A 22,379-nucleotide genomic window follows, 5' to 3' on the forward strand; every position below is an offset into this window, starting at 1 on the left:
TGTTTTATTGTTTGGGGTTTTTTTTCAGAGTATTCTGTTTGATCTGGTAGCTATCTTCTGCATGTGTATATGTTACTTTCTGCTGACTTCATAATTATTAGTAACTGTTATCTGTGGAAGAATCTTTTTGATCTCATTTTTTCTTTTTCTTGAAGCCTAAGTGACTGTATTTTCAGCAAAACCTTTTAGAGTTAGGTTCTTTGAGCGATAGTTTTCTCTGACCAAGTTAGCGATATACAAGTCTGATCACACTGTTTAAAAACCAGTTTGATAATGAGGGAGTTTATTTTGATTCATTTTTGTCTAAAGTCTGTGCTGAACCAGGCATGTGCCATTTTATGGTCAGATACAATGCTTATTGTGATTCCATGATGCCCACCCACCCATTGCTGGCCAGAGTTAAGCCAGGCAGCTACAGTCCCAGGAGAGACAGCATCTCCTGGAAAGGACAAATTATTTCACCCATATGCAGAGATTAGTGTATGTTAATGTTAATCCAGTGCTTACCTCTCCTACCAAGATGGCAGCAAAAGCAATATGTAGGGGAAGGATGAGACTGCTTTTGTTGCCTCATTGGAAGATTCTGTGTAGCTAGAAGCACTGCTGATTGTGCTGGAGCATAAGTCTCATTGAGTTACCTTATCTCTCGCTTGTCCTGAACAGAGGTAAAATCTGCTAAACCTTTTGATTTTGGTGTCTAAAGCTCCTCTTCTTACCACTCTGCAAGCTTGTTCACTCTTTTCTCAGTGGCTGTGAGATCTCTGGTGACCTGCTCCTGTTCTCAGTAGCCTCTCTGTCACAGTGTGATTTCATTTTGTGGAACACCTTTTTTTTTTTTTTTTCACTTAGAAGGGAAAAGAAAGCAAAAGCAATTATCTTTATTGAAGAAGGATGCTGGCAGACAGTTTGAAATGCTAGAAGATGACTGGGAAGATGTGTTTAATGGGTGGGGAAGGTATCCTAAAAAGAAACTGTTGTATGGGAAGTGCAACCACACAACTACACGACAATTATTTTGTAAAAAAACAACAAAAAAAAAGTACTCAAGTAAAGCCTTAATGCTTCCTGTTGATTTCAAATTTGCATTTATCTACATAAGCTCTTGTCTAAAAAATTGATATCAAAGAGGAAGCATGTGTGGAGCATAAAGCGGATTTAGTAACAGTAGTTGTGTGTTAGTTTCAGATGTTTTCGTCTGCCTAGATAGAAGTAACAGATACTGTTAGGGAATTCCTTAGCATTTCAAGGTTCAGAAGATAGTCTGCTCTATGCAGGACTGATCTTTCAATTGCTGTTAATGATGGACTTAGCTCTAAATGAAGAATAGTCATAATATTTCAGCACTGAATACAGTTTTAGTTACTTTAAAGTTTAGTTAGATGAAAAAATTATCTGAAAGTTACAGGTTATCTCTCTTCTTTCTTGAATTGTATTATTCAAAGTAATAGATATAATTAATTTTTAGCTTGAGATTTGGTGTTGTAATACCCATATAAAGATGTTCACTGCACCATTACACTGGCTCTGTAATCGCCTGTGTCACAACAAGGCATTTAAAACTCTGCCTGGAATACAGAAATGTGGAGCAGAAAAGCAAAGTCCCAAACCCTATAAACCTGATATAGTTGACATGAACTCAGAATATTCAGGGGGTATTTTAGAAATAAGTATTCAATCAATTTGAACTGGATTCTTTACAACAGGAAAGAATCATATGTGGTGTGGACATTAGATTTTTTAAATCAATATGTAGACATAAAAAGAAAAATTAGATTTGGAAAGATAATTTATGGAACTTCACAGATGCTGCAGGGTATCAGCCACCCATTTTAAAAAAAATTGCACTTTTAATTAAAAGATACATTATCTCTAAAATTAATGTCTGTACGAGATGTATATTAGTATTTGAAAGTATTGAAACAGGCAGATGTTCTCTTAGAAAAGCACAAGATGCTTCTTATCTCTTACTCAAAATTGGAAATGCACCAAAATCTTGTTCCTACAAAATCCCTCATCAGTGATGCTTCCTTCCTTCTGTTGCCTTTGCTTCCTCATAAATTCTGCTGTTTGTCCTCCTCTGTTGTTATGGTGTTGCTACACGTGACATGTATTGATTTCTTCCCAGCCTATTTCTGTGTGATGTATCTCATTTAATTTTTAAAATTTGAAATGTAGATTATTGATAAAGACTGTGTGTAAGTTTCCTGGCAGAAGTGATCTGCTTCTAGTGTTCCTGCACTTATACTGGAATTTTCTCTGCAAAATCAGAACCTGGCATGGGACGCTCTTGAAATTTCCATCATATGTTGTGGTAGCAATTCCTGTATCTGAGCTACTTGTCAGAAGACAGTGTAAGGACAAAGAAATGGAGAGGTGGGAGGTGAGATTTTGTTGATCAACTTGATTCTTTGCATACTTGGTATCAGAGAGATGCTGCAAAGGCATCACTTGGATGTGAAAAGACTGTCATTGAATTCAAGAAGACCATACTGCAGAGTGCTGCAAAGTAAAAAGCACTGATGTGAGAGGGTGATAAATGGGTAGACAGCACAATATGTTTGCACAGCAAGAGGCTAGTAGCATGCTCTACTCTGAGATGAAATTTAGGAAGTGGAATGAGCTCCCAAATGTCTCAGGCTTTTTATAGTAGGTTGTCTTGGCCCAAGCCATCAATGCAGATGTTTTCCTTAATCTGACACTAAAGTACTAGTAAGGTGGGTTTTTAAAATTTTTTTGCTTCCCTGAATTTAAAAAGGGAACTAAAAAGAAATTCTTGTTAGGAATATGTCAGCTTAGGGTTGGTATAATTTTTTCTCTTCCTAATTTAATAATGCTGTTGAGGTTACCATGTCTGTGTATTGAGAAACACTGACTGATTCCTGTCACACTTGGTCGGAGGGGATGTGTTTTGTGGAGGCATTAGAAAAATTGGACGGGATGTCAAGTTATGGAGAAGTAGGCGTATAGTAGGGCAGGAAGGCATAAGGCAGGCCACAAAGCCTGACTCACTAATCAGACTTAATTGTTTCATTGCTAATGAGGCAAGTTGTCACGCTCCTGGCATATTTGTGGCAGCCCAGATAGATCCTGTGCCATGGTACTCTTTGCCCCTTCACCTTCTGTCCTTCTATAGAGAAGCGATTGCCTGCGAGATGCCTGTGATGGGGATATGACCCCACATAGGCAGCTGTTGTGAGACTGTCATGCAGGAAACTGTTAAGTCACTCTTTTTCCATTACGTGAGATACACATATTAAATTGGTAGGCAGAACTTGGGGAGAGGTCTTTCTCTCCCCACTATTTTATTTCCCCCTTCTTACTTTCATCATTGTCCTGACTCACTCCTTGTTTCTTGTAACACCCAGGGGAATATGGCTTTAACAAGAGAAGTGAAAAAAGATGTGCTTTCTGTGTTCATTCAGATTAGTCCCTGGAGCACCACAAAAGCTAAGAACATGACTGGACAGGGTTTTTGTCACTTACGGTCTTCCTAAAAGAGAAGATGTGATCACAAGGATGTGATATTTTGGTGACATCATTAGCTGAGGAAAAATGATTACACAACTAAGCTTACTTCTTCTAGAAATATGCAGAATAATTCTAAATTAAAATTTGGAAAGATGACAGGAAGCTTATTTGAAGAAATATTCATTAATTAATTAATGTTGTGTGAATCAATTTCATTAATGCACAATTAAACACCAATATCACTGTTTATACCCCTTTGCAAACTTATGAACAGGTCAGGTGAAATTACACAGTCATCAGAAAGTTTGTCCGGTAATATCTTCCTGAGGAAGAAATTGAAGACCAGGATTTTCCACATTTTTATGTTCATGCCACACAGCACATTAAGTTGTCATAATTCAGTAGTTTGGAACTGATGGTATCAGTAATGGGTTCCAACGTTTGTTGCCTTTCTTTAAAAAAAAGGACTTTGTATTGCTGTTGAGTAAAATACACTGTTTGTCTGCTCTGACATTCATTTCCCAAGTAACTTATTAAGAAGTGTAACTTATTAAATATGTGACTAAGAGTTGCATTTTTATTTATTTGTATACCTACCTATAATTTCTTTTAATGGTAAACAGTTACAATTGACTAAAAACAAAATGTTACTTGGCTGCTCTGGCAGTATGCAACTTTTTATAAATGTCATCATTTTTGATTCATCACACACTAGGAAAATATTCATTACAGATTTAATCAATTTAAGAGTGTGTAAGCCCAGTGAGCAGAGTGGTGACTTTTCTTAATACCCTGTCCAATCTCAGTTGTGATGGATAATTTGCTTTGATAATGCACATTTTCTTCTTGTGAGACTGGATAAAAACAGATAAGTGAAAGTGGTTAACTAGCAAGAACTCCCTACCTGGTGGACTGAATGGCCCAGAATTAAAGACTACATGAAGAAGAAGCCTTTGCCATCTGCAGACATGCTACTTTCTTCTCCCCCCACACATAAACCCAGTAGTATTCCCAGCTTAGCTGGGAAGCTGACTGAACTGGTGTTCGGACAAAACTGTATGTATATTATTGCATTCTGTTGTTGGTCATAGAGTTTGTGTTCACAAACAAATGAAATATTTGATTGATTAATAAATTCCCATAAGACTGTAAATGCCTCAGAAGTAACATATTTTTGTCAAGCATTGGAATGGGCTGTCCAGGGAGGTGGTGGAGTCACTCTCCCTGAAAGTGTTCAAGAAACAACTGGACGTGGCACTCAGTGCTGTGGTTTATTTGACAAGGTGGTGATTGGTCAAAGGTTGGACTCGATCTAGGAGGTCTTTTCCAACTGTAAAGATTCTACGATTCTGTGGTATCATGGAAGGTCGTCATTAAGTATAGCAATATGATAATGTTCCTCTTCTTACCACCTTAGCATAGATGCTTAGTAACAGGTACAATGCTGCCAAGACAGCCTAATATAACAAATGCAGGATGACTGTTTGCCCTTCTAAAAAGGAGATAATCTAATACTAGTATAAGAGCATAAAAAATATACCATTTAAATTCATTAGAAGTGACTTGGAAGACTTCCAGTACGTAAGAAATAAACTAAAAACCATGTAGGATATATTTTGGGTAATGTGAAATTACATAGAAGAGATATTAAAATGCATAAATAACTTTTAAGGGATGGCTGCGAAGGTGTAGTTTTAAGGTAGATTAAGGAAATAAGAGCATGACACCTCTGAACTGCACTGCAGCTCACTTTTTCCTGGGACATGCAGTCCCTGTGACTGGGACCTACAAACTCCTTTCCATTCGTTTACAACTATTTCTGGTTTGACTGAGGTGCATGTCCCTGCCAGATTTTTTTTGGATGATGAAATTAAGCCCTTTATTTTATAGATTGGTAGCTGTCTAGTTAATGTTATATCATTGTCTTAGTATCTCTCCAAACTCACCAAGAGCAGAAATACAGTAGAAAGGGAGAAAACTATGACAGTTGTACTGGGAAAATCACTTTCTGTGTACATTAAATGTCCCCAAAAGCCATCTTAGATTGCAAAGCTAGAGTCTTTGTGAGGATCACTCTTCCTTCCTTCCTTCCTCCCTCCCTGCCTCCCTTCCTCCCTCCCTCCCCACCTTCCTTCCTTCCTTCCTCCCTTCCTCCCTCCCTCCTTCCCTTCCTCCATACCTTCCTGCCTACCTGCCTGCCTGCCTCCCTTCCTGCCTACCTGTCTGTCTTCCTGCCTGCCTGTCCCCCCCTCTCTCTGCCTTCCTTCCTACTTCCCTCCCTTCCCTGCAAGTTCTCTGATGTAGGTCTGGTTGAATCTACAGTTATAAATCTGCTAATTTTTTTGTAAATTAATTGTGGATTTCAGTGAAACTATTCTAAATTCATGCTCAGGTGAAACTCTCTAAAGTGAGATTTAACTAAAAATTTATGGCCTAGCAGTTTTATCTGCTCTTTGTCCTTCAGGGTCACTTCTCTAATGACGAAAAATTAATAATATGTTTTGCTTCTGCAGACTAAACCTAGAATAAAGGCTCTGATTTTAGGTTTAGGTGGAAATTTAGCTTTTCATTAATTAGTATAGCAGCTATTGATGTACTCACAAATTAGCTAATGGCTCTAGAGCATTGGAGGGATTACCATGCATTGAAGTGGTTTTCCTATGAGTAAAACAATGCAATTATAACTGCAGCATAAGGAAATCTATTCCTTGGGAAGCACCCATTTTATCTTTTGGATACTAGCAGTTTTGGATGTGTTACTGTTAAATATTTTCCTTAAAAAGGGTTGATCATGAGTGGTGATTCCCGTTTAGTTGCATTCTTTAAAGCTTCTGCTGTCTGTGAAACACTGGGCTGAATGAAGAGGTGAAACTATGAGGAAGGGGGAAGGAGGCAGATGTCTGGGACAAAAAATAAGGCTTCTCTAATATTAATTTTTCCTGTTGCAATAAGCTCTTACTATAGTGACTTTCATAGCTCATTGTCAAGATTAGTTTCAAACCTCCATCTTTTATTCTGTAGAGGCCTAAGTGTTTTGCTTGGAAAATAGAATTTAAAGTGATCTTTAGGTATAAGCTACTGTTTGGAAAGAAACCAGACTTTTGTGAGTGAGGAAGCAGTAGCGATGAGTTGGTCAGGAGCTGTGTTATGTTCAGGCTTGGTAAAGAGTGCAGAAAGCATCATTGCACCACATGGCTGTGGAACCGGGACTGCCTTCTAGTGAGCACTGCCATGGCCCCAGCTTCTGCTGACCCACTGGGAGAGATGGGGGCGACAGAAGAAATGCCTTCCTGTGGAACTGTAGGAACCCTCCTTGCGATGTAGGCTGTACAAAAACAAATGCTCCCTCCATCCCCTGTTTTCAATATCAACTTTCCCAAAGCGTGGGGGACTACTCCAGTGAAATACTCTCTAGGGGTTGACGCCATCTATTTCTCCCTCTTATAACTCACCCTCTTGGTTGTCCTTAGAAGCCTATAGTATGAGGTTGAGTATTTTGTGAATGATGAAAAAGCATAAGTTCTAATGATTACATGAATACTTTATTTAGTGAGTTTCCTTTCCACCTGAGTTTTTCAAGAGTTGGAAGAAATCTTCCCCTCTTTTCCCCCCATATGTCAAATTTAAAAACACCTGCTTTCACTGGAATATTTATATCCTGGTTAGAAATAATGAATACAAATCCGCTTCTTAGCTGAAGCTACCCATTAAAAAACATTATGAAAACCTCTTTCCTTTGGATAGGTGACTGTTGCCGAGTTCACAGTGTGTAATGCTTGTTTGGAGGCAACTCAGTCAATTCTCAAAGCTTGCATCACTGAGCGTGACAGCTCCTAAGAGATTAAATAGCTGTTACCATCAGAACTTTAATCAGTTTTTCTTCCATTTCTGCAAGTACAGGAAGGATATGTGTACTTGTAAAGTGTCACAAGGATTACACTGCAGCGCTTCTGGATAAACTTCAGTGCCACTGAAGAGGGGGAAACAGTACCAAATAATCTCATGACAGCTGTTATGTTTCTAAAAGTGTTCGATCAGATCTTCAAATCTTAATACCAGATACCTTGTGTACATCCAGCCTCTACTACCAGTCACTTCTGCATCTGTTTCTTCCATTCTAGAGGTAGAAATGTGATTAGTGACTAAACTAATTCCAATAGCAGTTAACTTACAATGAACCTCCTCAATCTTACATGTAAAATGATTTATAATGAGTGGGTATTGGAAGTTTGGGGGGAAAACCTACCTTCAGCTAATTCCCACTTCTTCAAATGCCTCTTAAAACTTTATGTTTAGAAAATGTATTTTGTCTTTAAAAGTATCTGGATTGTTTTACTTGGATTCTGTTTAAACAGCATGAGAACCTCTCAAATGAGTAAAATTGATATTTATAATATAGTTATAAAAAAATCTTCCAGGTATGAGGGGTGGGGCATGGAAGGGAGCCTCTTGGTTTTTTCCTTGGGACAGAGACTGGGGAGTGGCATTTGTGGAATTGATTTGTTTTGGTTTGTTTATGTTGTTTCTTTTATATCTAGCTACATGGCTACATGACTTGTAGTCCTTCTATAACGCATCTCCTTTTTTTTTTTTTTTTCTGGCTGTAGATTGAATTTCTGCTTAGTTTGTAGAACAGAAATAGCTGAATCTAGAGGAGAAATTTACTGTTTAGGCTCATAATTTTAAATGAGTTATAGCGAGTGTTGCACGCATTGATCTACGTCACTGCACTGGTTATTCCATGTGGAACGACACAGAAGAAACTGCAGTCGAGTCTAATATATATAGTCTCTGGATATATGTTGTTTGGGGTTCCCAGCTTGTAGCCAGGAATATATGAAAAAATGAAACACTAGAGAAAAAGGTTATACAAGGAAGAATCTATTCCTGTCAAAACTGATTGTTTCTTTTTGTTTTTCACGGAGCAGTTATTACAATGGGTATATATACAAATCTAAACATAAATAAATATAAATAATGGCTCTCCCTATATAAATCCAGGAATTTTACTCTCCTGTGATGCAAACACAAAGTACCCAACCGCATCTTTCATAGCAGAGGAAGAAAAGTGTTTCAAGTTGAAAGGGGGACAGGGGCAAAAAGAGCATGGAGTAGGCATAGGAAAAATTTACCCTTAATGCCTTTCTTGTTGTCCATCTGTGAGCAAAAGTGGAAGAACAGAAGCCCTAATTTGCTCTGTAGGAAAGAAATAGTCTGAGTACAGCATGCAATAACTGATCTTACACGGTTCACTGTATGTCTGTACCCTGACTTTCTGTGGAGGCAAAATATGAGATACCTGGTGTCTGTACAAAATATTGAGGAATACACGCTTTCCATCTGGAAACAAACTTCCTCAAAGCAGTTATCTCGCATGAAACCTGCATTGTGTTCTGTGCAGCTAATTGCCTGAGTTCATTCTAGCTTTACTAGTGGGGAACCATTAATTGCATTATGGTGGTGATTATGTGACATAATAGGGATCATTTCCATTCTGGTATTTATGGCACAAATTTGGAAAGGAGTTCTTAGAAGTAAAGGGATCTGGATTGAAACATATAGAACCAATTGTTGTATGCACTGAGTTAGATGCATTCCTTGAGTTATTGTTGTGTCAGAATATTTTGACCCGATTTTTTTCCCTTTAGTTGTTTGAAATTTAGGCACTCTGCTTTGAAATGTGGTGGGCAGGTTGAGGCAGCTAGCTAAAAAACTGATTTACTATAGTTGTGATTTTACAATTCTTTGAAAATCCTGTCCTTCTTGAGGTAACTGTAACTAGGACACAAATGACAGCACTGTAAGATACTAATTTAAAATTTAATATTAATTTAACCAGTTTGATTTTCTTGTTGCTTTGCTTAGAGTTATAATCCTTTCTCTTACATTTTCCAGAGCCCTAACCCATACCTTGACCTTTCTGGAAATGCCTCCACTGCAAATGTTTTCTAACTATTTTAGAATTGATGTGTTTAGGGTTTTCATTTTTATATCTCCAGAGTATTCTTTTGGTAAAAACTGTTCATGCAGTTTTGCTAAAAAGTAAACAGGAATTACAAATTAATTTCATCTTACTGACAAATAAGTAGCTTTAAAATGCAAATGTACTATTGTTGCCTTAAACATACTTGCTTTGAGGGAATACGGTAATATTATGTCCACAAGCACAAATTCAACAAAATGTAGAAGTTTTGGGATATAATAAGAGCTCATTACAGAAGTATATATATCTCAATGCTATTCTGAGATGTTACTTCTAGTTTTAGCAAGTCTAAGGAAGTATTTGAAAATTAACAGTGCATAAATTAGCTTTGAAATATTAGCAAATTACTATTACCTTTCCAATTACGATAATATTGTTCATTATTAATTTGGTAATTCATTGTCATAAATAATGCTCACCTCACTTAAAATTCCTCTCCACCCTCACTTCATCTTACAGAATCTATTCCTGAATTTCCTAGGTTGTATCACCCTCCATGTGTCACCTGACATCCTTTGCCCATGTAAGGAACAGGTGTGTTCAGCCATCTGGTTTGTTCAGCATTGGTAGAAGTGATCTGTAAAGAGGGAACAGGATTTGGCCTGGCTAGGGAACTCCAGCAACTCCAGCACTTCAGTACGGCTGTGCTAGTTATGGAGGCTCCACATAGGACCTTGCTACCATACTCAGGATCCAGCCCTGTAGTCAGTTCCGGAGGCAGAGTATGCTATGTGTGGTTTTATCTAGATACTGTTTTCAAGTATCTTGTGTCAGAAATTGAGTAAGATATCTTGTACGAATGTTCTGTCTGGTCTTGTCATTTATTCAAATATTATACAGTTTGTGGGGAAAGACCTTGATTTTTAAATACGTAATGTTTTCACAGCTGCCTTGAGGCAAAGTGCAATAGCTGATGTTGTGGCAGAGTTGTTATTTTAAGCTCAGAATTCAGAGATTAGGGAAGCTGTAATATTTGTTTTCCTGTGCATAATATTTTACTCATTCTCAAAGCTAGTCTAGTATTACTGAGGCCATTTCTATTGAATAATTTATGGTGAAATTATAATTCTTTTAATTTCTCAAGTCGTTAGTATGGAAAGAAGCCCTTTAATTGGGAGAAATTATGCTATGATTTAGTGAAGCAGAGCAAAATATTCTTCAGGTGTGTGCTTATAAAATTGGGATAATGTTGTAATTGCTTTATTGCTGGGTCCATTAAAAAAAAAAAAAAGGAGCAACTGTAAAACTCATTTTTGTAGCCAAAAGTATCCACTGGAAGGTTGCTACCAAATATGAAATTCTGTATGTTTGTGTCAGTAGTGTCAAACTGTTACTGGGTTTATGATGCTCAGATATTTATGTCTCAGGCTAACTTCACAGGTGGCCCCAATACTACTTTACTTAAATATAGAGCATCCTGATAAACAAAGTAAAGCTGCAAAGGAGAAGTAGTTGACTGAGTGGACTTGCATTGAGATGAACAGAATCAGAACTCAGTCCCCAGTACTGGAATTCTCTAGTGAATGCAAATTTATTCAAGTTAGAATTGTGCCTGACTCTCTTCATAGACATCCACCAATAACTATTGTTAAAGTATTGTTACCACATGTTGGTATTGTTTTTCTTGAGTGTTGGTGCTGTTCTGTAGATGTTAATTTTGATTGAGAATGAAAGCAGATGTGATGACTTCTACGTTATCACTGCCAAAATATCAAAATGTACAATAAGGGAAGCGTTAGAGAAGAGAAAAGTGGAAAAGAGCTGTAAGGGAAGAGAGTCTTCAGATTCACATCTGCTTTGCCTTATGTTCTGCTACGAGAAGCAATATGAAAACACTAATTAACCTCTTAAGGGGATACTTATGTACCTATATTCATATACCCATCTCAGTGCTGCATACACAGGCATGTTTGTGCATATTTGTAAATAAAGGTGTATAATATGTGCTTGGAGGAAACACTTAATCACCTAGATGCCTTGAATACACCTCTGGAGCAGTTCTTCATTTGATGTAACTAGTAAGCTGATTTATGTAATTTTGAGATTCTGTTGCTATTGCCTGTTATTATAGCCCTCCTACTCCTTTTGTCAATTAATTATTACAAATGTCGCACTTATAAAAATGACACCTGGACTTCTACAGACTTCATGCATACCCATACAGACTTCATGAGACTGAAGACGTTTGTAGATGCCAGATGAGGATATAGCAATATGAGCAGTCCAGCATATTTTATTTAAGAAAAGAAAGCTTCATTTGTTTCAAAGGTCATTTAAGATACTGTACAGATCATAGCCCATCTCTTTAACTTGGCCTGGGACCAGAAAGGTGATCAGTGCCGTGTGTTTAGAAAGTGCTGATTATAGTGTGTTTGTTAATTATTTAACTCAGAGTTCAGCAGAGCCTTATAATTACTTCAAAGGCTCTGGATACCTTGATGTATGTTCTCTTGTATTCTCATGTTTGAATAGAGCTTGCTTCTCTTTGCAGACTTGAGGTCTCTGTGACCTGAAGGCAAAGTTCTGCTTTGGTTACTCATTGTAGTACAGCAGAAATGCAATCAGACTTCTCATGGGTTCCTTTAGATTCTCTGGACTTTGGAAAAGACTTTTTTTGTCAGGTTGCAACTCTTCGAGTTCAGAGAGCCTGTCCTTTGAAATTGTAATATCTGTACCCAGTGTAAGGTAATGTCTTTGGAAAGAGCCGCAGATTCCTCCTTCTGAACAGCTTTATGGCAGTGTCCAGCAGTGGATTGTTGCTGTCCAAAGTCAAATTCAAAGTAATGACTAGGCTTCCAAAAGCTGTGTCATGTGTTCTAAATGATGTGTTTGTGTCAACAGCTCAAGAGATTTTTGGTTTTCTTTTAGAAAGCTTTAACAAGCTGGACATCAGTGAAGTTAAAAAAAATAGCGTATCCGGAAGCTGCATGCTGTTGTTCTTATTTAAAGCAGGCCTGTGTTGGATAGGATTTCTCTCGCATACTGCAGCATTCAGACCTACTCATTAGGAAGATTGCATTTTTGTCAGAAATAGTTAACAAGTCTCTGCAGTTGTCATACTGTTTCAGACTTAAAAAACCGTGGTTTCCTATAATAGTATTTTTTGATAAATGTACTTTTTCATTTCTAATACGTTCCTGAAAATGGTTGTTGAAGAATTTTAATCCATGCTCAGGAAGACCCCTAATAAATGGAAAATAACTTGTAGAAATTAATTTAGGCCAAGTATATTAGTGTAATACAGAACATTTATATAAATGTATAATTGCATACCTATTAAATTATTGATAGAAACCTGTTTGATAGATTTTTTTTTTCTTTTTTTTTTTTTGAGTGGGAAAAATTTTGTTTTCCAATTAGGAGATGCTTTTTGTGCTGAAGTATTATTATTTTGTGGAGGTATCAGGAAGCTACAGTCATCCTGGAAAAATTTGAAAAATAATTCTTATTTTAAAAAGTCCCTAAATAAGTAATAATTTATTTAATGAATTATGTTATTGACATCTGTATACCTAATGAACTTCAGAACAGGTAAAGCGGTTGAGTATAATCTTACCATTTAGATTGGTCTGCTTATGGTTGAATAGTCTCACCTGAGGTGAAACATGGATCAAACTACTATAAAGTAAAAGTTAAACTGTCTTGCTTTGTGGGGAATTGGTGCCAAAAGATTTTATGATGTAAAAATGTCTAGATTAACCCAATACATATGCAGAAGAAAAGCTTATACGTAGTTTTTCATGCATACTTACTATCTCTGTAATAAAATCTCTGTGTTTCTCTGTCTTATTAAAATTAAATTCTTTGTATTAAATATGAAGTAGTTACTCAGTAGCAATACTGAAACTCCTATGCCTAACATTTTTATGTGCTATTGTTGCTGTCTCCTGTTTGTGATTTTAGTTTATGTTGGTGATTTCTCACTGGTGAAAAGGTGATACAGGAGGTCTTGGTCAGGAACTGTATGGGGACATTTCAAGCATTAAACCTCTCCCTGGTTTAATAATGATGTGCTTTTTTCTGACTGCACTGCAATCAGTTAGGAGTGTAAATCATGTCAGGAATAACAGTTAGGAGTGTAAGCCAAGGGATATGGATGTGGATGTCTAAGGAGGTATTTTTCCAGTAAAGTTAGGGAAACTTACTCTAGCTTTCCAAAATTCTGAGATCATCTTCTGGAATGTGGGTTCTTCTCCCCCACCTCATTCTCTCCAATCCCCTTTTGCTCCCAGAGAAAGAGCTTACAGCTGGGACTGAAATGGGTTGTTGGAATTATCATTCATTAAGAATAAAGGAAGATGACATTTTTAGCCAGTGCAGGTGGAGAAGAATTACGGGGTTGTCAAGCAGAGAAATATCTGTTGAAACCGAGTGGGTGAAGATAGATATTAAAGCAAAACAACACTGACATGGGAGATATGAGAATACATTGATCATGGAAAAGCATAGTCTAGAGTTTTAAGATGTAGTTTCTTACTAGGAAGATGCAATTCTGAGTCACCGTTCTGGTTTGAGCAATACAGACTAACAACCTACCTGTTTTTCATATTAGCTTGGTTGATGAGTGTAGTTCTGTATTATAGCAAAGGACTGCCACTGACTGAGAGCCAGGAGAATCTTCTCAGATCTCTCATCTTACAGAAGGGTGGTTCTGACTGACAGTCCTCCCACTCTTCATTTCACATTCTTCAAATTTATGCACAGTTCCTCTTGATAATGTGGTCATTTGGTTTACGGGGTTTTATCCCTGAAAGATAAAATTTATGCTGAAGGCAAACTTATGTTTTCCTTATTCTTATATCCCTGAAATTGATCTTCATTACCTGTTTCTGTCAATGGACTTTTTGCTGGATGTTATAAGTAAATCAAGAGCTGAAAGTGTCTGTGGGGAACCTTGTGTGAAGAACTTCTATTTGAGAATAAATTTACTACTAGTTTGCAGTATCAGCCTCAACTCTTCACCAGAAAAAGCAGCAGAGTGAAGTGCTGTTGCATTCACCAAACAAGGTAGTAACGTCGTCTTGTCACTGGGAAGGAATGATGTCTGGGAAGTACTTCTGTAGGGCCTCAACAGTGAGGATAACTGATTTTTGCTGTCATTCTCTGTTCATTGTGTGTAGCAGTTCTCATGTGGGTGTTTAATTATTGCTATGGTTGCAAGTTCACCCCAAGGCTCTAGCTGCCAGAGGCTCATAGTGAATTATTTCTATGTAATGAAATGATATTTAAGGGAAAAGGGTGAAGAAAAGGGTTACTTTTTGGATTTCTGCTGGTTTGAACTTAGTTTGTCTTCTAGTGTCTCTGGAAACCCATAAAATAATTTAAAACGCTTTCTATATATCCCTACACAATTTAATTTGATATATTTTGAAGTCACTATTTTGTCCTAGAGTTTATACGAAGCTCATTATTTCAGGTCACAGAGCAAGAAATAGAACTGACTAGAAAAGATAGTTTCAAATATCTTGGCATGTTGTTGAAAGTCTGGATCTGTTTTATGGAAAGAATGGGAAGGAAAAAGGAGCAGGTGTACGCTACTAGAATATTTAGCTAATGACAACTGTTATAAACAATTATTATTATGACTCCTTAAACATTGCTTTTTACCATCCTGTTTTCATCTCTGGAGGGAATTCTAATTGCCTTTTGCCTACACAAAAGTTTATATTTCTGTGAAATTTTCAGCAAAATCAACGCAAGCATTTTCCAGTAATAGAAGAATGAGGAATATGTTCTCTTTCAACTATTCTTTGTTGCATCAGAGAGAAAGGGAAAAAAGAAAGACTAAAACATGGTCATGTCTTTGCTAGGGAGCTGTGAGAGCTGGTTTTGGTCTGAGCAAGTTACAGTTGTTTGAAGACTTGCATAAATATGAATCACTTGTGATTTATATTTCATCCAAAGACGGCAAGACAGCAGGCTGCCGTATGTTATTCACATGAAGCTGAGATACCTCTGATTCATGCCCACGAGTAAGACTTCAATTAGTCTCACACAACCTGTTAAAGGTGTCTCTGGAAATAACATCACTGACTGCAGTTGATGTTTAATCATGCCCCAGTGATGCACTGAATAAAGCAGTGCCTTACAGGTAGGCCAAATGGATGAAAGTGGGTGCTGACTGATCTCTTTACTGCAGTCTCACTTAGCACAGGAGTTGGCAAATGAAGAAATTTGATGGCATGTAATTTTGTTTTTTTTCTGTAGCTATGAAAGATACATTTCAGAGGCTTGGATGTGAGTTCTTAATAAATGTGAAATCCTTACTTTCTTTTGAGCTCACATCTACCTCAATACCAGCAAGCTGTAAATGGAAAGCTGCAAGTAGGGGCTCGTGTACACAGAATAGTATGCATACTGACACTGAATAATCTTAGCCACCTAAATAGCTTTTGTGGAGTTGCTATAGTCCCTGCTGAGGAGTACAGCAAGCGAAGGGGGTGTACGGTATTGACTGTGAAGGGTTTTAATGTTCTGCCTGCTTTGCTGTAGGTAATAATGCAGTGAGACCAAATAATGGAAAAAAATAATGGGAACTTATTACAGATAAATGTAATTGCACATTTCATGCTTTGCTTTTTGTAATGAGTCCATCAAGTCAAACACTGACATACATTAATTAAACACCATTTTCCACAGGACTCAGTAGCTGGTTAGCAGCCCTTAGAATATGGTACCATTATCCAGGTTGGTCTCAGCCCAGTGCAGATCAGCATTTCACAGTCGGGTCAAGCTGTGACTGCTGAAATTGATGAACTCGGTGGACTGGCAGCAGAAAGCAGAATGTGCCCAGGGCTACAGGCTGACTGCTGCATTACTGCACCAGGCCTGTAGCAATTAAGTCGTATCATGCTGAGGAACAGTGTCTTCTTTAACTGCGTGGTAACTATTCAGGCTTTGAGCATCTATGGCCTTGTCCATCAGGCACTATGCTTTTGCGGTCTTTTGAAATCCTCCTCGGCCCTAAACAAGGGTAACAAACCATTACCTTGTCTAGCAGAAAATGACTGTTTAGGTGAAAGGCATGTTTTTATTGAGAAAACATACTCTGGTTTTGATAGTTTTTGTGTAAATTGATGCCAAAAAGAAACTGAAGGTACAGGTAGCAATATTCATTAAACATTTAATCTACAAAATATCCAGCAAAGGCAAATCTCAAGCTATATTAGTAGGAGGTATTTTTTCTTTTTTTTTCTTTTAATGTACTTAATTAATGGTTTTGCATAATGAGATCTTTTGCTGTCTGTCTGTCCTTACAGTATGTGGACATATCATGCCCTGTGTCATCGTGAGATTTCAGGCACTTTTATAAAGGTTATATGTATTACATTACATAGTTAAAGCTACTTTTGACATTTAATTTAGGAGCATCCTTTGGGGGAGCTAAGTTCTTATGCAGTCACTGGAAAGAGGAAGTTGGTTCTAAAGAGTATCAGACTTGGATTAATAACCTGGAGGCTCGACATGAGCCAGCAATGTGCACTCACAGCCCAGAAAGCCAACCATATCCTGGGCTTCATCAAAAGCAGCGTGGCCAGCAGGTTGAGGGTAATTCTGCCCCTCTACTCCACCCTCTGAGACCCCACCTGGGACGCTGCATCCAACTCTAAAGTCTTCAGCAAAGAAAAGACACTGATCTGTTGGTGTGAGTCCAGAGGAGGGCCACCAAGATTATCAGAGGGATGGAGCACCTCTCCTGTGAGGAAAGGGTGAGAGAATTAGGTTTGTTCTGCCTGGAAAAGAGAAGGCTTCAGGGTGACCGAATTACGGCCTTCTGGTACCTGAAGGGAGCTTACAAGAAAGATGGAGAGGGACTTTTTACAAGGGCATATAGTGACAGGACAAGGGGGAATGGCTTCAAACTGGAAGAGAATAAGTTTACACTAGATATTAGGAAGAAATTCTTTACTGTGAGGGTGGTGAGGCACTGGAACCCAGAGAAGTTGTGGATACCCCATCCCTGGAAGTGTTCAAGGACAGGTTGGATGGGACTTTGAGAAACCTGGTCTAGTGGCAGGTGTTCCTGCCCATGGTAGAGGGGTGGGAACTAGATGATCTTTCAGGTCCCTTCCAACCCAGGCCATCCTATGATTCCATGAATCTGATGTAGCTGATGTGAAATTTCCTGTTAAAATGTCACTGTATCCAAATTATGTCATACTTGTCTATGACCTCTGTAGAGCCCTCTCCACCCTATTTTGTCTTTTGTTTTTTCTCCTTCTTTTGTTTTCACGTATGGAAATCTCATCTTTATCTTTTGACAGATAATGCTTTATTCTACCTTCAGCTTGTTTTCCTATAATGTATTTCATACTGGTTTTGTTAATATTGCTGTACTGTCTCTCCAGGGCATTACTTCCCAAGTAATATTGTGTAGATAATACTACTGAATTGCAATTATATCCACCAATCAAAATTCATGACTCTGTAGAGTTGCTGCCTTGTAACTACACATTTCATTCTTCATTATGAGACTTTTGGCGATATAACTGGCAGCCTGTAATCAGTTGGAGTGCAGGAATTTTTATGTTTCAGGGTTGTGAGAAATAATCTGTGAAGCCACAGAGCAGGTTGGCTTGTTTTGGTGACTGTGGTGGAATCACAGGATAACAAAAGGTAAAGGAGGTGAACATAGAGCAGTCACATGGTATATAGGTAAATTGGTTATTTTTGGAAGTGATGGTCAAAGTTCAGAAAAGTGTAACACCAAGAACAATTTCAAGGATTAAAAGAACAAATTGCATAATACCAAGGTAGTAATAAGTAAACCAGATAGGAACTGGGTCACTCAACAAGGGTTGTGAAGGAGAAAGCTTAGTCTCCATGTACCACCAGGCCATTTTAGGGGGTGCCTCCATGGTCTCTCATGCTCCTTCCCCTCTAGACCATCCTCTGGATGGTAGAAATATACATAGCTTAGTAGTTACTAAGAGATTTAGTGAAGATGTAACTGCCTTGTTCTACACGCAGTTCATCAAATGATATCTTTAAATTTCTTCTAAGTCAGGTGGAGTCACATTTTAGGAAAGTGTGCTTTTGTCAGAAGCAGATATTTTGGCTCCCAAGGATTAATCTGGTAGTTTCTTTTTGCCTTGTATGTTTTGCACATTGTCAGACTTTGTGCAGTTGAGTGTTGTCACTTGGTCTTAAACTTTAATATTGAAAAGCTCCAAATTAAATTATCTTTTTTTCATTTAAGAGATAGAAATGTTCAGTTAAACTGAATGGTCCCCTGGTGTTTCTGAGGCTGTAGGTACATGTGCACTCATGAAGTTTTACAAAGAGCCAAGGTAGGCATTTGGACATGGTGAATGCTTTGTTAAGAGTGATTTGTAGCACATAAGAAGATCAGAGAGCTGGGCTGGGACTTTCTTCAGCAGGGCGGACTGGCCTATGTTGGTACCCAAATAGTTCCCCGTGTAAAATTAATCGGCAAGGATATTAGCATATCAATATTGCAGCTTTTGAACCAATACTCTGGCTGAATAACTTTCCATAACTAATGCCAACACATTGAATGGTTTTCAATACTCTTTTAAAAAAACCCCTTACTTCTGAAATATGATTTTATCAAATAGTTGGTATATTATTAGATCAGTGAAGTCAGTTACACAATCCAAACATAATAGTATGTAAATTAAACTAAAAGTTAATTGTACTTTTTCCCTGAGCAATGAAACCATGTCCTGATGGATATTGCATTGTAATTTTCTTTTGGTTGATCATATTATATTTTCTTTCTCCTATTACTTCCTGTAAACAGTATAATTTCATAGTGCTGACAGCCTTTATACTAAATACCACAGTGAAAGGGGGAACTGTATTATTCTCTGTATACTGACAAATTTCTTTGGTTAATGTGCATTCAATAAAGATAAAATAGCAAATGTTATTAAACCAGGGGAAAAGCACAATGAAAGTTATTAATATGCTTTTTGGTGGTGTTATACACATGCCACTTTTTTTTTCTTTCCTTTAAAAATACAATTTTGTTGAAATAAGACAGCAAGGAAAAACTACATCATAAAAGTGCAATAGCAATGAAGATATTTGTTTCAGTGCAGTCTCAAATGATGAAAGATCCCATTTCATTTTTGGGTAGTGGTGAGAAAGTATTAAATGCTGTTCTTTGTTTTCAATTAAACAGCAGCATTAAACACAAAATAAAAGTTTAAGAATTAGTAATTTTTCCTTCCTCAGCCAAATTTCCTCACAGATTTCCAAAGCATTATACCCAGAGGAGGAATTTAAAAATCACTGCCTGGTTTGATTTTTTTTACTTCCATTTCACAGAACCACAGTATTATTCTTCATCATGAGCTATGTAAGGAATCAGATTTGAAAAACCACTTACGGGGCCTTTACCTAGAGATCTTTTAGTCCACATTGCCTCACAGGAGTGTTGGTCAGGATGGGAAGCACCCATTCTTGTGTCAGTGGATGGTTTGAGGAGCCTCAGGTGATTGCCTGAGGGGGTTTCCTTGTGCTGTACGGTTCTGTAATCACTTCAGTGCTGTCACCCTCCTTAGGGCTGGAAGGGTCCAAAAACAGCAGCTCTCTGCACCCAGAGGAGCATCTCTTGTCTGTGCTCCTGGTGCCCATGAAAGCTAATGAGCCAAATGGCACCTCTGTGTGGGCTTTGTTGGGAGAGAGTTGGCCAGGATGTCACCTCCAGGACAGCAATCCTTCCCCTCGTGTCTGGCTCAGGGCTGCCTCTTCCTGTTCTTAGCTCTAGTCCTGCCTTTCCCAGCTCTTGCAGCTGTAGCCAGTGACCGTGGGCTGTTTATTGCCCTGACCACAAGACCTGGTGTTGGTGGTTGTGGCTGTTGCTCCACACTTCAGCCCCAGCTCAAGGCAGAGGCTTTTGGTGCCAAGTTGCAGGTCCTGGGATGGCTATGGTGAGCGTGTGGCCTGCTGGAGGGAAAGCTGCTGTCATTTAGCTGGCTGAAGCCATGCCACAATGCTGGGAAGAGCCTGGTTGTGTCCTACCGTAAGGCAGCGTGCCTCTCTCTCTCCAAAGCCCCTGCATTTCAGTGGTGAGCTGAGCAGCTGTCAGAAATCAAGCAAGACGGATGCCTGTATGCATTTTGACCTACTGTGTTCGTGTTTGTGCTGTTGCACAGCGTTTGGGAGAGACTTTCCAGAATAAAAACCCCCCCAAAACCCTAAAAAGCCTGTACAGCTAAAAAATTGACCCACACTCCATCCTTGGAAGCACCTCAAAAACACTCCGTTGACTTCAAACCATCATTAGAAATTCTGCTTTTGCTAGGCACTCGAAGTGGGGAAATCTTAAGGCAGGAGAGGACTCTTAAAAATAGGGATGGGTGTCTGGATTGGTTTTATCATTAGTGCTGGCTCACAGCTTACCCACTGAATCACTGCTACAGTAACATAATATATAATAGTATGTATTTCCAAGTGTCAAGGTTTCTCCTTTAAAGCTTAACTCAGTTTTAAATCCCTGTGGAAAGTGAAGACCTTTAAAATACTTAATAAATTCTAATCTTAATCATATTCATCATTATTAGAATTTGAAATAGGTTGAAATACTTAAGGTAAGTGAAATGAAAAAACTAATAAAGGGCATGAAACGCACTGGAGAAATGGAAGAATAATTGCTAAAGATTAAGAAATCTAAAATGGCTAAACATGAAAAAACCTTCATTTCCAATAAGCATTTATTTAAAAGTTTTGAAATATCTTTATAATATAAAAGGAGATTTTAAAAATGAATTGAATGTTAAGTGCAGCAGAGTGGCGAGACATATTTAAATACATTAAAAGTTATACTAGTCCTGTCTTTGGGCTTCAGGCATAATTTAAACTTTGTCAGTTCTTGAGAGAATTGCTTCACCTGCCAGCATAGGGACAATACTACTATTGCTGTTGCTATTACTAATAATTACTATCTTTGTGGTAATAGTAGTTTTCATAGTAAGTAGTGCATAGGAGTAGCAAGGTACTGTGACTGAAGACACCAGCTTGCTCAGTCTTGTACAGGCCGAACAAAAAGATATTTCCCTTCTGAAGGAAATCTGAACATGAAAGGAAGGACCTCTTTGATTTTAATTAAAAAATATGCACAGGTAATCAAAATGTTTGGTTTCTATTGTTTCATCCTTATTTTATTTTTTTTTCTGCTAGTGAATGAAAAGGGGTGCTTGAGCGATACACTTCAGAATGTTGTCTGGGGGAGAAAATGGACTTTAATATTTTAAAAACTGACTCTAGTAATTTTGTTTGTATTTTAGGGATTACTTACCTTGACCATGCTGGTTCAGCACTTTTCCCAGAGAGTCTACTTAAAGCTTTTACTGATGACCTCAGAAACAATGTTTATGGTAAGTGCAAAACACTGTTCCCGTTAGTCTTCTCAATTTTCCATCTAAATAGCTTAAAACTCTGCCTCTTGGCAGAGACCTTCTGCAGGTTTTTTAACACTGCAATAGAGTAGTTGGAAGATGAGTGGTTTTACAAAGGAGGCATAAGCCCTCTTTGTAATTTCATTCTTTGGTGGCCAAGGATGTGTTGGTGTTGGTGAAGAAGAGAAATCAAAGGGAGCATGACTGTTGCCTCAGAGTTAGGGCACCATGCTTGGAATAAAGAAATACAGTGTAGCTATAAGCACTGTTTGTTCTCTCTTTGTGTTTTTTCCACACAAAATGCAAAACCAGTTTCTTATGCAAGGACCAAAATCTAGAACCACCGTCCTTCTCAGTGAGAGTAATCACAGGGAGCTTATAAGTATAAGGACTCAGTATAAATATTTTATTTAGAAGAAAGCCTAACTCAGAAGATCCCAAGTGAATTTAGGCAGGGAATGGGTGCTGTACCTCTCTTGGACTATTGGACTTTGATGCATACTCAGAAAAAGGATGTGTGCTGCCAAAGCAATCTTGCCCATACCATACCATAGCTAGGCTTT

General features: G+C 38.0%; 1 protein-coding gene across 1 annotated transcript in view; it reads left to right on the plus strand.

The window, feature by feature from the left end:
- The window catches only part of MOCOS (molybdenum cofactor sulfurase), a 210,725-nt gene that overhangs the window by 5,292 nt on the left and 183,054 nt on the right, over positions 1-22,379 (plus strand). Inside the window, 1 exon segment of the mRNA XM_032682306.1 lies at positions 21,706-21,795. Within this exon segment, the coding sequence (XP_032538197.1) occupies positions 21,706-21,795 (90 nt within the window).

Source organism: Chiroxiphia lanceolata, chromosome 1 (genome assembly GCF_009829145.1).
Source record: "Chiroxiphia lanceolata isolate bChiLan1 chromosome 1, bChiLan1.pri, whole genome shotgun sequence".
NCBI lineage: Eukaryota > Metazoa > Chordata > Aves > Passeriformes > Pipridae > Chiroxiphia > Chiroxiphia lanceolata.